Source organism: Dermacentor variabilis, chromosome 3, assembly GCF_050947875.1.
Source record: "Dermacentor variabilis isolate Ectoservices chromosome 3, ASM5094787v1, whole genome shotgun sequence".
In the NCBI taxonomy this organism is placed as follows: Eukaryota; Metazoa; Arthropoda; class Arachnida; order Ixodida; family Ixodidae; genus Dermacentor; species Dermacentor variabilis.
Window position 1 is genome coordinate 21,594,178 of NC_134570.1, and position 14,030 is coordinate 21,608,207.

At 51.0% G+C, this 14,030-nt stretch overlaps 1 protein-coding gene across 9 annotated transcripts in view; it reads right to left on the reverse strand.

Annotated features, from left to right (window-relative positions):
• The window catches only part of ct (homeobox protein, cut), a 749,731-nt gene that overhangs the window by 198,106 nt on the left and 537,595 nt on the right, over positions 1–14,030 (reverse strand). Inside the window, exon 1 of one of the 9 annotated variants that reach the window (XM_075684466.1) lies at positions 13,265–13,746. The exons of 6 other annotated variants lie outside the window; for them this stretch is intronic. Coding sequence is in view for 1 of the 3 variants with exons in the window: in XM_075684461.1 (XP_075540576.1) it covers positions 13,160–13,166 (7 nt within the window). In the remaining 2 variants the exon portion in view is untranslated. 2 more of the 9 variants (XM_075684461.1, XM_075684464.1) reach the window with 2 other exon arrangements.

Below are 14,030 nucleotides of genomic sequence, written 5' to 3' on the forward strand. Positions count from 1 at the left end.
AGCCACCCAAAATGAAACAAGAGACGGTAATTTATTGTTTCTCCAAAGGACTCGAAAGGAGAGAAGCCTCTCTGGTTGCCCGCGCCTTTACCGCGAAGCTCTCGAAGCATCTTGGGCAATAGCTCCACGAGAACTGCAGGCCGCTTCTTCCCCACTTATTTCCCTTTCACTCTCCCGCTCCGTGAGCGGAGGAGACTTTTTAATTGTTTTCGGGCAGGCGCCTACTCGCCGTTATAAGTTCCCTTCCTTGCTGCGCTGTGCAGCGGGATCCGCGCCACTCTCTTAAATTTCTCTTTTGCCGTGCAACGCTTCCCGCTCGCCGTGGAGCCTGACAGCCTGCACGGAAAGCGGGAAAAAGAGGCGTTGATTTACGCGCCTGGAAATATAGCCGAGGTCGATCGCTGCGCAAGCCCGTTCGACCCAGCGTTGCATGCGGCAGGCCGGGCGATTTTGACTACATAGTCCCTCAGCCTGTCGCAAGCAATGCTATAGCAGGCTGCCGATGTATACCTGCAAGGGTTACCGTATAGAAACGATGGTTGCAATTAGTGCGTTAACGGTAACATTTATGACCAGCATAATTAGGTTCATTGCAGGGTACCTGACCCCAGGCTCTCTGATTTACATATTTATATCCCTTACCAGTCGCGTTCATTTTGTACGTTCGAGATTTCTAACTCTCACTTGATCTGCTTCTTCGGCGATGGAAAGGGTGTTGCAATGACGTCATTGCGACGAAATATCTGCTGTCCCAGACTGCATCTCAATTTCGCGTAGACTTCACGGATAGCATGCTAAATGATCCCTTTAATTACTGTCCCTGCCGTACTTCACCGCGGTTCGGCCACTGCGGGAGCAGGCTGGAGGAGAAACAAACATCGTCCACACCCGCAAGACCAACTCCTGTTCCTTCCCTTGTTGTAACTCATCGACAGTGACGTTCGCACCAGTGTGGTTGGAGTGTTTCGCAACACGTGTACAGGCCGTGTCTAAGTACGCACGAAATACGTGCAGTACGCATGTATTTGGCATATCAGTGCAACTTTCGTGAAAAGCCATAACTTCCAAAACTTCATACAGTTCCGGTAATTTGCACGTCACACGTACAGGGAAATAAATTCAGCACCTCTTGCGTGACTGTCGGGACAAGCGAGCCCTTACTTGACATGTCGCTGGCGCACGCAGGGAACGAGGTCGCGCAAACAAATTAGGAGCAGTGGTTTCGCGTCGCGCTCATTGTGCATGCACGAGTCGGGCGGGTCCGGCGTGAAGCTCCAAGCAGCCGCGTCCAATTCAGCTCACGCATTCCCATTGTGGCGCGGAGACGTCGAAGCGCGAGAAGGTGGGAGAAAAAAGAAAAATAATAGAAAAGGAACGGAAATGAAATGACGTGGCCGGAGTCATGCATTCTGCCGTACAAGAACCGTTCAGCTGCACGGCACAAAGTAGTGCAGAGCACCGACAGCGCTCCCGCTGTCTATTTTCATGCTCAAAGCAGCCACTCGTCGCAATGTCCGTGCAGACAGTTGAACAACAAACCGCTAGTCTTGCAGCGTCGTCTGTTCGCTGCTTGCGAGAGAAGATTACAGTGCCGTTAATTGGCTTCAACAGCGTAACTTAAAAATGTGGACCGAACTCGGACTCGGAGGCAATTGTTTCCCATTAATTAGCTAGTAAAATATCCTGCCACCTTCTTGTGTGTGACGTCATTAGTGACGTCATTACTTCCGCTTTATAATTCCGGGTTTCTAGGAATTTCGCCAAAGTCGTGCTCAGGTGGCGGGTCTCTATAAAGTCTACGATTCTGCGCTTTAGTGTGCGGTAATCAGTGATTTCAAATTAATTCAAATCATTCCGAACACTTCAGTAACTCAACTCGTAAACCCGCCGTGGTTGCTCAGTGGCTATGGTGTTGGGCTGCTGAGCACGAAGTCGCGGGATCGAATCCCGGCCACGGCGGCCGCATTTCGATGGGGGCGAAATGCGAAAACACCCGTGTGCTTAGATTTAGGTGCACGTTAAAGAACCCCAGGTGGTCAAAAATTTCCGGAGTCCTCCACTACGGCGTGCCTCATAATCAGAAAGTGGTTTTGGCACGTAAAACCCCAAATATTATTATTAACTCAACTCGTAACTAACTGTATGCTCTGATGTCATGTCTATGATGAAACCCATAAGTTTTGTACTTCAATATTCTTTTCTAGATTTTTTTTAGTTTATTCTGAATTTCGTTCCCGGTCGTCTCAGGAGGCGAACCACAAGTGCTGCGCAAGAAGCAAGAGTGCCACTCGACGCTCGTGCCACTAAAGAGTCACGACAGAAAACGTGGACAAAAACACTGCCGCCTGTTCTTGTTGGCTTTTCCGCTTCACACTTAGGTAAGCGGTAACAGAGACGGTATAAATAGAGGAGGTAGAGCATGCTAAGGTGTTGGAGGTGGCGAAACAAATGGACGTTTCGCTGTCCTGCGCTACACGCACACTTCACTATGCTCGGCGCGAACATCAGCGCGATCCACTATAAAGGCGCTGCTGCGGTACTTAAAAGACACGGGACTGTCTGACAAATTGTGACTGTGCACTGTGTGACGTAGGATTGTACGATGACACTGCGTAACACTAGGAACGCCTTTGCGGGCTGCGTGACAGTGCCCACAGAAACAGTTCATGTGTACGTGTGCGCGCGTGTGTGTGTGTGTGTGTGTGTGTGTGTGTGTGTGTGTGTGTGTGTGTGTGTGTGTGTGTGTGTGTGTGTGTGTGTGTGTGTGTGTGTGTGTGTGTGTGTGTGTGTGTGTGTGTGTGTGTGTGTGTGTGTGTGTGTAGATTTCTTCTTATTCTTTTATTTAATTCATGTATCTTTATTTTTTTATCCTTCTCTCTCTCACCTATCGCATCCCCTTGCCCCTCCCCCAGTACAGGGTAGCCAACCGGAGATAATCTCTGGTTAACCTCCCTGTCTTTCCTTTGCCTCTCTCTCTCTCTCGCTCTCTCACACACTATGCTCGGAAGTCAATGCTAAGTTCCTTGTTGATGAAGAGTATATTAGCCAGCATTGTACATACACAAAAGTTCATTATTAGTAGTGCAGTTTTCACCACGAGCGCGTCCAAACCAGCAAGAAGCTGCTACACGACGGTAATAACTTCCCTCGCTGAAGACAGTAGAGTGCGCCGAGCAAGGGGATAAAATAAATAACATACGGAGCGGAGTCGTGCACGCCCCTAGGATCGAGCATGTGTCGCAGCAGCAAACTGCGTCAACAACCACACGTGCGCGCCTCAAGCCGCAGAAGTGCCGGACTTCGATCGTCGGTCCGCCCGCACGTATACGTAGAGCGTTGCGCATGCGTGAGCGAGTTTCGCATATATCGCGGCCTTCTTTCTTGTTTTATTTATTCAATTTCGCTATTTTTCATCAGCCACAGAACCGCACAATAGATGGGCGGCGCGGGTACGAATACGCGTCGTGACAACTCGATAAACAAACGCGGCTCATAAATAACCCGAACTGCATTCAGTTCTTTGGCCTCCCTTCTGCCATCTCGCTTATACGATGGTCTCGCCTTCCTCTTAGCGTGGAAGCACAGAAGTGAGGGAAGGGAAACGTAATTGCTCAAACCGAAGCATGTATGCAGATGAGGAAAATAAAGCAGCATGCAGGTTAGGCGTAGGGGGACAAAACGAGGTGTGGCCGTTTGGCGCTTGCGTAGAAGTTGAACGTAAAACCTAATCGAAGCGAACGAACGAAACAAACAAACAAAAGAATGAACGAACGAACGAATGAATGAATGAATGAATGAATGAATGAATGAATGAATGAATGAATGAATGAATGAATGAATGAGAGGGGAAAAGACAAGTGCGGTGAACAGTGGTGCATTAAGATTAAAGCATTGTTACTCGTCCTGTGCTTTAATGGTAGCGGGAATTTCTTTTCTCTAGTTAACTAGTTTTCGCAACTATTATATGTATAACGTTTGTGACTTCAACAAGGATCAGAGAATGTAAACTGGTGAAGAGTGCGCAAAATCAAAGAGAACAGAAGAGGGAAAAGAATGGACTACGTGGGCTGTTTCATAGCTTGGATAGCTAGACCCGTCCTACACACGCTTACTGAGAAAATTCAGCTTGCCCTTGAAGGTTAGAAAGCATTAGGGCCTGTAAGCAGCGAAAAAGAGTGCGTTTAAGCTTGTAGCTTGGAAAGGATTTTTCGCGATAGTCGATAATGTGTAAGAAATATACTCAGCTGGTCAGCTGAGACGCCATTTATGCACGTACACGCTCAAAAAGAGGTGTAGAACGATAAAGAAATAATTTATCGGGCATAGCAAAAGCATAGAGGCACTACAAGGCAACGTCACTCTTGTCCATGCGCACCCAATATGATTCAAACCGCACATATACGACTTGAAATCAAGTGTCGAATGCTACATAACGTTTAAGAAACCGACCAAGCGTATCGGTGGATGGGCCTGCACTTCTCAGGGCCTTCGAAAAGCGATCTAGCAAGGCACGTTTGACGCAGAATTTCGAATCACTGCGTCGCGAGGTGACCTATCCTTGTCAAAGCCTCGATAACGATTGGTCCAACGGTCGAGAGGCGGGCCCGAACGTTCACTTGAAACTTCGGCTTACCACTTCGTGAATTCCGTTGAATGACCGCTCACCAATAGACCTCCTATCATCATACTGCTCAGTTACACGTCAATAATTATAAGGTGCGATTCACAGCATCACATGCCCTAGAAACTGAGACGGACAACCTGATCTCGCGAGACATAGTTGAAAAGTGAATGAACAATATGGGCTTGGCAGTGTCAATCAGTGGGAGGACTTACTGCTTGAGAGAAAGAAAGGGTGCTTGCGAGTGGGCAAGCGCGTTTTTATTCGTTTTTAGAACGCACTCGGCGCGCCACAGTTTTATCAGCGCGCCAGATAAGACGACGATGACCACGACGACGCTCATAGCAGTGAAATGTGTTTATGCGTTCGGCTGCCGCACAAACGCAGCCATTGTGACAGGGTGAGGGGAAGCCAGCGAGGAGCAGTCGCAGCCAAGCGCGGACGACGAGACCCACAACGATCCGCATACGCCGCCCGCGCTGCCGCCGAATATGCATTCGTTCACGTGTGAAATATTAAACGGACGACGGACGGAGCGAGGGAGGGCGAATCGAGGCCATCTCGGCGCGGCCGCGAAGAGGAACAGCGCGCGGCAGGCGAACGGGCATGCTTTCAGGAGGGAATGCACAGAGGAGGAGAGGTGGTCCGTGAGGATGACAACAGCGGGACCGGACCATCCATTTGATTAGCCGAAATACAATAACGCTGCCGCCATCATCGCGGCGGCCGGGCGTCGTCATCGCCTCCCCCCTTTGCCTGTCGCCACTCGCCCCGAAGGGGACTCCCCCCTCCTAAGAAAAAAAGTGCATGCCCCCCTCCCTCCCCCCAGCCGCTTGCACGTCCATTCAAATTCCTTTCGCTAGATATGCGCATAACGTCGCCGCGCCGGTCTCGTGTTCTCTCTCTCCGTTCTTCCCCTTCCTTCTTTGTCGCCGTTCCGTTTGTCCCTCATTTTCGCTTCCCGTTCCTTTTTCGATGCCAGGCACCGCGGATAGACCTCCGCAAAGCGGGAGAGCCTCGCGTCTTCCACGGTGGCCATGCCACAGCGACGCGAAGGGTGTCGCCTATCTCATGCTGCCGCTGTCGGGTCTGTCTGTTCGTTCGTCCAAGCGCAAGGGGACGGCACGACTACGACGAGAAATTGAATATCAACCGAGAGGCGCGTTCCTGCGCCGTGCTGGCGCATGTTTGTCCAACTCGGCTGGCATATTCGCGGCGGTCATCTGGCGCTGCCGCGTGCTTCCCGAGGGCGTCGCGACGAGCATACAGAGAGAAGCAGGCGCGGGAGTCGAGGGGTTCGGGTCGAGCTGCGTTTGACGGGCTGCCGCCAGGGCTGACAGGGACGGGATACCTTTTCTGCACACTGCGCGCGTCGCGACGAGTGCAAACGCACGCAGAGCGCCGGAGTCCGAGGGTGAAGCCGACCACGCGACGCTTTCTGCGTGCGTGCGCGGCGGTGGCGTGAATCTGCATCCTGTGTTAAAAATAACGAAGCTATTGGAGAGAAGAAGAAGAAGAAGAGCTGGCGAAGGTAAGGAGTTTCGAGCACAACTTTAACACGGTGACCTCTATCAAATGTACAGTATTTGCTCTTCTCTTCGTACACTCATGATGTAGAAAAGGAGAAGATGCTATTTTGAAGCAGAATGACGCCTAACTGTATCAGTGAAAAAGTGGTCAACTGAACCGGGTCACGGAAGCAAGTGGACTGAAAATAAGTTTTCCGAGATATTGGTGCAAGCCGTACGTTTGATATTATTTGTCTGACCAGCAAGAAAATTGTCTGGAAGCTGCATATAGTGTGAGTTTCACCCTCTAGAATATACTGAACCCTTCATATAAAAGTGTCATCTTTAAAACAACTACCATGACCACATCGCTGGCCTTGTCAACTATAAATGAGTCAATTTCTAGTTTGGTCGAAACTTATGGTCATGTCCTCAGAGCCAGAGTTTACCGAGACTCTTACAAAGTGAGTTTGCAGTAATAAATATGTTCAGTGACTCGGTAACGTACGTGTCTCATTTCTTGTCATATATGTCATGATAATTCATCAAATGTCATTTTTCAAGACAACTAGGTTGCAGTCATAAGGAAGCGCTCGCTGATTTTTATAATGCCTCACCAACAAGTTCCGAAGGAAAACTCCATAGGTTAAAGTGTTTCGTGAGTATGCTCAGTAGAGAGTATTCTAGAGTAGTATGGAAAACACATCTATGACTGGGCAAGCGAACGCATAAGTGTCGTCACCACTCGAGCAAGATTTTGCACGAGCTAGCATTCTGATTGTGGTTTTACTCGTTGCAAATCATATCGACGTGCGTTCTCCAGCAAACGGTTTCCCGAATACATTATCCGCATCAAGAATCGCAACCTGTTTCCAAAGCGCGTCCCCGCACCTCACAAGGGAAGGAAGAAAGTTGAGCCCGCCGCACGTCGAGAAAACAAAAACCGCGCTGTTTTTCACGCATCGAGCGAACGCGAACAATACGCGCTCAATCTGCATGCCGCGGCGCGCATCAAATTGCAAAAGGGGCGCCCGCGCGCACGTATAGAACGCATACCGCGACCAAAGACGAAATAAAAGGGGACCATGCAGCCATCGTTCGGTCCACGCCGTTCATCATCGCCGCGAGTGATTCACACAAAACACAACACCGCCATCGCGCACATCGCGCGCGGTATGGACGAGGGCCGGCGAAGGAAAAAAAAAAAAAAGAAAGAAAAAACAGCTCGGGCTCGCACGCAGAACGCCGAGGAGGTGCGAGCGGGAGAATCCGCTAACGATCTCTCGCGCCGTATGCTCGCCCGAAATGATAAACTCGCGTGCGAACACCAGACGCTTCCGATGATGCTGTTATTCGAGCCCCTCCTCTCCCTCTTACGCGGCACCTTTCTCCGAATCCGCGGCGGCGTTTTCTCCGGTACCGCCGTCCGACCGCACACGCGCGAGCGGCGATGGCTGAATTCGATTTGGGTCGCCCCCTTCTGCGCGCATCCCGTGATGAGGAAGAACAAAGATCTGGGCGCGGGCGATGGATGAATAGGGCGGCCACTTTGGAAGAGGGAGAAACAACCGAGAGGCCGAGAATGGACGCTTCCCTCGCCCTTTCCCTCGCCGCGGCGCCGACGCGAGGCTGTGGGGTGATCCCTCATTCAAGCAGGTTACGTGCGGCAGGGATTTCAATCACGCATGTATAGAGCGACAGAAAAAAAAAAAGAATAGTCTGTGTGTGTGCATGGGTTAGAGAGAGAGAGAGACCGACGAGAACGTGTCGTATATGGAATCTGCTAATCAAGGAACAAGAAAGAAAGCAGAAAAGAAGGGATGATAGGAATGCGCCGTCGGGCCCGGCGTTTAGCGCGGGCCAAAATGAAAGCGCTAAAGATGCGAAAGCAAGGCGCTTCGGATGTCTTGCTCGGACGGGGCCGTAATGAATGATCGAGCGCGGCCGCACAATCGAGATCTGCGCCCGCGGTGGGCAGGTGGGTGCGCGCAAAGCCTCTCGAACGCACAACGATGGTCGCCGTCGAATAGTGAGGGTCTTGAGTTTCTCGCCGACGCAGTGTGCCCGAGCGCTGCACACTGCAGAAGCCGCCACTCCCGCCTATTACTTACGAATTTTCTTTTTCTATCGGTACGTGATAGGGCTATAACCATTTCGAGCGGCTTCCTACGCGCGATGAGGCGAGAACAGTGCATTTTATAGTTGGATGAGCACAGTGGTGGTCTATAACATCTTCCGCGTGGCGAAAGATATCGGCGCATATCAGACCAGTGAATTGCCTCGCGGTGAATTGCCTTCAAGTGGGACACCCGACACTGATGCAGAGGACTGCTAGAAAATTAGGTGTCTTCGATTGATTGTCATACTGCCGACAGACATATCAACGAGAAGGAGGAGTCACGCCGTGCCCGAAGCTCGAGATCTACAACCGCAAGGACCTAGCGACAGAAAGAGTAGCAGATCAACAGCAACTGGAAATTGAAAAAGAACAGCTCTGCCCCGAGGAAAGTCGCGGCCACTGCGGCGCAAATTAGGTTCCCCCGTCGCTTTACTTCTGATTATATGAAATTCATCGCCTGCTTGGCATTCAGCGAGAAAGTGCGGGTCATTAGAATACACAAAAGTGAGCTGCATCCCGTACACCCGTGTATTGGGCGAGGTGGAATAATTTTTCTTCCTTCGCCTGTCACCCCAGGTTGATGACGAGCCTTCGGGCTGTAGGCAAGAAGAGCAGCGCAACGAGCGTCCACGGCCTAGAATATGCGCCGTTGGCGAGAAGGAGGGCGGGGAGGGCATCCGCGGCGTTTCTTCAGCGCACGGCCCGATTGACTTGCAAATGGACCGAGCTGCTGGCGCTTCTTCTCGCCGACGCGATGCCGCTGCGTGGCAGACAAGGGACCGGGCGCGCGTGCCTGCTTGCGTGTGCGTGCGTGAGCACACGATCTACGCACTCCTCGAGCAAGACGGGGTGCCAACATCGGGAACACTAAACGCTTATTCTCGCCGAAGCGTCGACGCCGCGCGCGCGCTCATCGGAAGCCCCCGATGAGGCAGCAGCCGCCGCCTCCTTCGGGACGCCGAAGAAGGTCGGGCGCTCGATGATGAAAGACCTCGGGGGCCTCCAAACCACCGTCGCCTGCGCTCGTGCGCAGCCCTCCTGGCCTGTAACTTGCAAATTCAACGTTGGCGTTGCGGAGTTTGATTTTATTTTATTTGGTTCGCACCTTGCCGCGGTGAAGAAGAGTGCATAAGTGGTTTGCTCCGCAAATCCGCCCGACACACACGGGATAAGGACGAACGAAAACCAATTGAAATTGGCGGTAACCCTATATCTATGCGGTAGTTCGATGTATCGTATTAAATCTGCGTGGGTCGCGCTGCAGTTTCGAAAGAGAAGTTCATTGGGTTAAGAGCATGTGGCGTGATTCCGAACGAAACATTCAGGAAACTGGCCTGAAGCGTTGGCGTCGGTCTGTTGAGCAGAACACACAAACATCCGCACCACATCTCTGCACAGTTCATTCGCTACATTCCAAGATACTGCTGTACAAACGCGTACGCCCTTCATAACTTGTCTTCTAAAGCGAGGCCTTCTTGGCACATCTACCCAGACTTTGCTGGTCGTGGCTGCTACCCCTGCTGTCTTGCCGAGTAGCCCTAGCTCACACAGGACAGCACTAGTATAACGAATCGCGCTGGTGGCCAGCTCTGTTCTCTGTGGAATTACAACAGAGAAACAACAAACAACTTGAAGGGGCAGCGCGAAAAGACGATGACAGAAGGCAGGAACACACAGGACATCTGTCATCGTCTTTTCGCGCTGCCCCTTCAAGATGTTCAACCAGTACCAACTCGCCCAAATGTCGATCCTTCTACAACAAACAATGCCTAATATCCACTGGGCAACAAAAAATATGTGCCTTCTAGCATATAATTCTTTTACTAAATCGAAACTTTCTATGCCATATTTCTGGAGATCTGGCGCGTCTGCTCAGCCGCCTTCTTAGCGAGAAAGCGGGGTGGGGATGCGGGTCCCGGCAATGGTGCAATAGTAAACTGGGCGGCTTATCCCGGGGATGGCGTGATGAAAAGTGGGCCGATTCCTTAGACAGGGTCGTTTGAGGTCGAGGAACAGACGACTAGCTAATTTGACGAGCAGGCACGTCATCGCTTTGCTGCAAAACGCATTGCAGAAGATGAACAGCTTTACAGCACTTACTAATTTACAAAAAGGTTCGCTTCACATAGATTCCGAAATGTGCGTCGGATCCACATAATATTTTAAGAGTTCGCCTATAGACTGTTCCTTCATTAAATGAAACTGTGGCGTTTTATGTGCGAAAACCACGATCTGATTATGAGGCCTGCCGTAGTGGGGGACTCCGGATTAAGTTTTGACTAGCCGGGGCTCTGTCACGTGCCCCCAATGCGCGGGACACGGGCGTTGTTGCATTTCGCCTCCATCGAAATGCGGCCGCCGTCACCGAGGTTTGATCCCGCGACCTCGCACTTAATTAGCAGCACAACACCATAAATGCTAAGCCACCGCCGCAGGTCAGTGTTCCTTCATGGCAAAGATTTTTGGCGAAAGAACGCATACAAGCCTACAGATAACTTTGTGTGCACATAACTGAAAGCTGGTTCGGCATCTTGATGCATCTCCTCTTTTGCATTTTGTTTGCGTTTTGTCATGCACTTTTTTCCCACGTACTTCGTCGTCGTCGTCGCCGTCATCATCATCGCCAGTCAATTGTTATGTCCACTGCAGGACGACGGCCACTCCCCGCTATCTTCAATTACACCGGGCTTACGTAGATGATTCCAAGTTGTGCCTACAAATTTCTTATTTTCATCCCACCACCTAATTATCTGCCATCCCCGACTGCACTTCCCTAAACTTAGCACTCAGATCTGTAACTGCAATAGACCATGCGTTTACGTATTACATGGCCTGGCTAGCTCCTCATTTTTCTCCTAATATCAACTAAAATATAGGCTACCTCCATTTGCTCTCTACATAATTCACATGACTGTCTTCCTGTCTCTTAACGTTACGTCCAGCATTTATCGTTCCATCACTTATTGCGTGGTCATTCTCCTCAAGTTTCTGTTATCTTCCAGGTTTCTGCCCCTTATGTTAGTACCGGTAGAATGCAATAATTATACACTATTCAAGGATAGCGGTATTGGCTGGTCATAATTTGGCAATGCCTGCCGTATGCGCTCTATCTTGTTTTTATATATTTCCTTACCATCCACTGTAAGATACTCACACCCTAAAAAGTGAAAAATGGTGTAAATGTGTTTATAACTCACACCCTTAGGTTGTTAGCTATATAACGGACACCCTAAGGGTGTAAGTTCTAGACACATTTACACCCTTTTTCCCTTTTTAGGGTGTAAATTATCTTACAGTGTGGTCGGGGTGACCTGTGAGTAACAGACCTGGATAAACGTATTCTTGCACAGATACTAGAGGCTGAATCCCGATTATGAATTCTTGTTCTCTTGCCAGACTACTGACCTCCGCCTTCTACATATAAACCTTCAACCCTTACACTTTCTCGGCTAAGGTCCTCAATCATTTGTTGCACTTTGACCCCCGGCGCTGTTGAACAGGAGAATGTCATCTGCATTGTCACCTCCCTCACGACTTTTGCAATTTTCGCTAGTTGGAGTGGCATTCACGAACGCATACTCCTACCGTATGGGAATGGCCGAGAGCCCGATGTGCGACTCCTGTGGGTGCGAGGAGACCATCCAGCACCTATTGTGCAACTGCCCTCGCTACGATGTCCAACGCCTCTTTCTGCGGGCAACTTTACGCCGACTGGACTCGAGACCGTTCACCGATTCAAAGATGCTCGGACCGTGGCCACACCCGTCACTGGCTCGAAAAGCGATACGTGCACTAGTGCAGTACTTGAAGTGCACCGGCTTAAGAGACCGTTTATAGTGTCCTTGTGTATGGTGTCCCTCCGACACGTACTCAGTGCTTACTCTCTCCCTTTCTTCCTCTTTATATTCCCCTTTCCCCCACCCCCAGTGTAGGGTAGCAAACCGGATGCTGTTCTGGTTGACCTCCCTGCCTTTCCTATCCTTGTTTTCTCTCTCTCTCTCTCTCTCTTTCGCTAGTTACCGGGTGTTCAGGCTGCGTGGACATTAGAGAGTTCTAGATGAGCGTTGCATATGCTCCGACTCAGTCACATTTCACGCGCTGAGGCACTACATAGAATTCGGCTAACTTGAAACGTTCGACAAAGCGTCTCCCAGAGCCGTGAGCGACGCGCTGTCCATTCGGCTTGCATACGAGAGAGAAGCCAAGCGGACGCACCACGACGCTGCTCTCGATCGGCCCTGCATGCAGCGAACTCTGCCTTCCGCTGCCGGAATGAGCTTCGTGCGCACGCGCAGTGGCACTCCCGCCCAGTGGATCTGCACGAACTGCTGTGGATGCATCGTCCCGACCGATGCGGATTGTGAACGTTGAGGTAACGTTATCTACCGTTGCCAGCTGAGCGTCGGTCATCGTTTCCTGAATTCCGCGATGCAATTATCGGATCATCGCAATTATTTTCTTACTTCCCCCTCTTGGAGCTAAATGTATCAGTAAGTACACAACGCCGTGCGACAACAAATATCGTTGCCGACGTGTCCGGTTGCCAAGCTGCACTCAAAGGGAGGGGCGCGCACAGTGAATTTTGAGAGCACACAACAGCAAAATGCAGTATACGTGAGAACCACTGAGTCAGCAGGTGATCGCACATCTCAGTCTGCACATTCTTGGACGTCGGCATAGGTGCGCTAGCTTTCAAGGTAAACACGCGCCATCTACATTAGCTTGCTAAATGTAAACACGAACAATAACAAGTACAGAGTGCTACTGAAGTGCGCTTCGGTTTCATTTAACGTCGCGGTGCAGTACAGGAGTATAGTAAAGAAGGGGGAGAGGCTACCAAAGGTGCACAGAGAAGGTCGTGCCTACCTTTACGGATAGTATCCCTCAAAAGCGAGCAAACCACTCACGTACACAGCATTCAAGGGGGATCACTGGAATCACTCATGCAGGGAAGATCACCGTCTCTTGTAGGTACGTATGATGCCCAAGCCGCGTAAAACAGTGCCAGCGAACTACCTTCTTTCCTGCGTTCGAAGCAAGCGTGTACATAGAAGACGCTTTCACGTTCAGCTTCGGCTCGACCGGACGGTGCAGAATTGACGTCTTCGCATCGAAGTCAGTTCGCGCTGCCACTGCGGGTTGCCTTCCCCAAAGGCGGTCGCCGGCAGCTCTCCGGACGCGTGATGAAGCGTCATTACACCAGCGGTCATTAATTGCCAACGATCTCTCCTCTCCGTGACGGTTTCCGAACGCGGGGGTGGCGCGTTCACCAACGGCGACCGCGTTGCGGTAGGCCGAACAAGGAGCGAACCCTACACGAGCACGCGTGTGCGCCGATCATCGATGAACGAGGCATCGCGTGAGCCCCACAGGCTCCTGCTTGCTCGACGCGCCGACTTGCGTGCAGCATGGCGGAAGGCTGACGCCATGGTTACACAGGTGGAAAAGCAGGCACGAAAGTCTCGCACTGTCCTCGACTATATGTATGTGTACCTGTGATTTCGATTGCACTATAGTCAAGGTACTCAAACGTCCGTGTCGCCTTCAGGTGAAGGCGGGAACAAGAGTCTGACGTCGCGCCTTGCTATGCTACGACGCATGAAGGACTGCAATGAGTTGGGCGGGAAAGGTTTGGCAACGTTGCACGCATCTACCGTATCACTCTGCGCGGCAGGCGAACGCCAACAAAAGAACAATGGCTCCTTCTTCTTGGTGCCGTTCGTGGTTTCGTACCGTTCGCGGTGCACCACGCTGGTTGCACTCGTGGGTCTTGAAAGAGCAA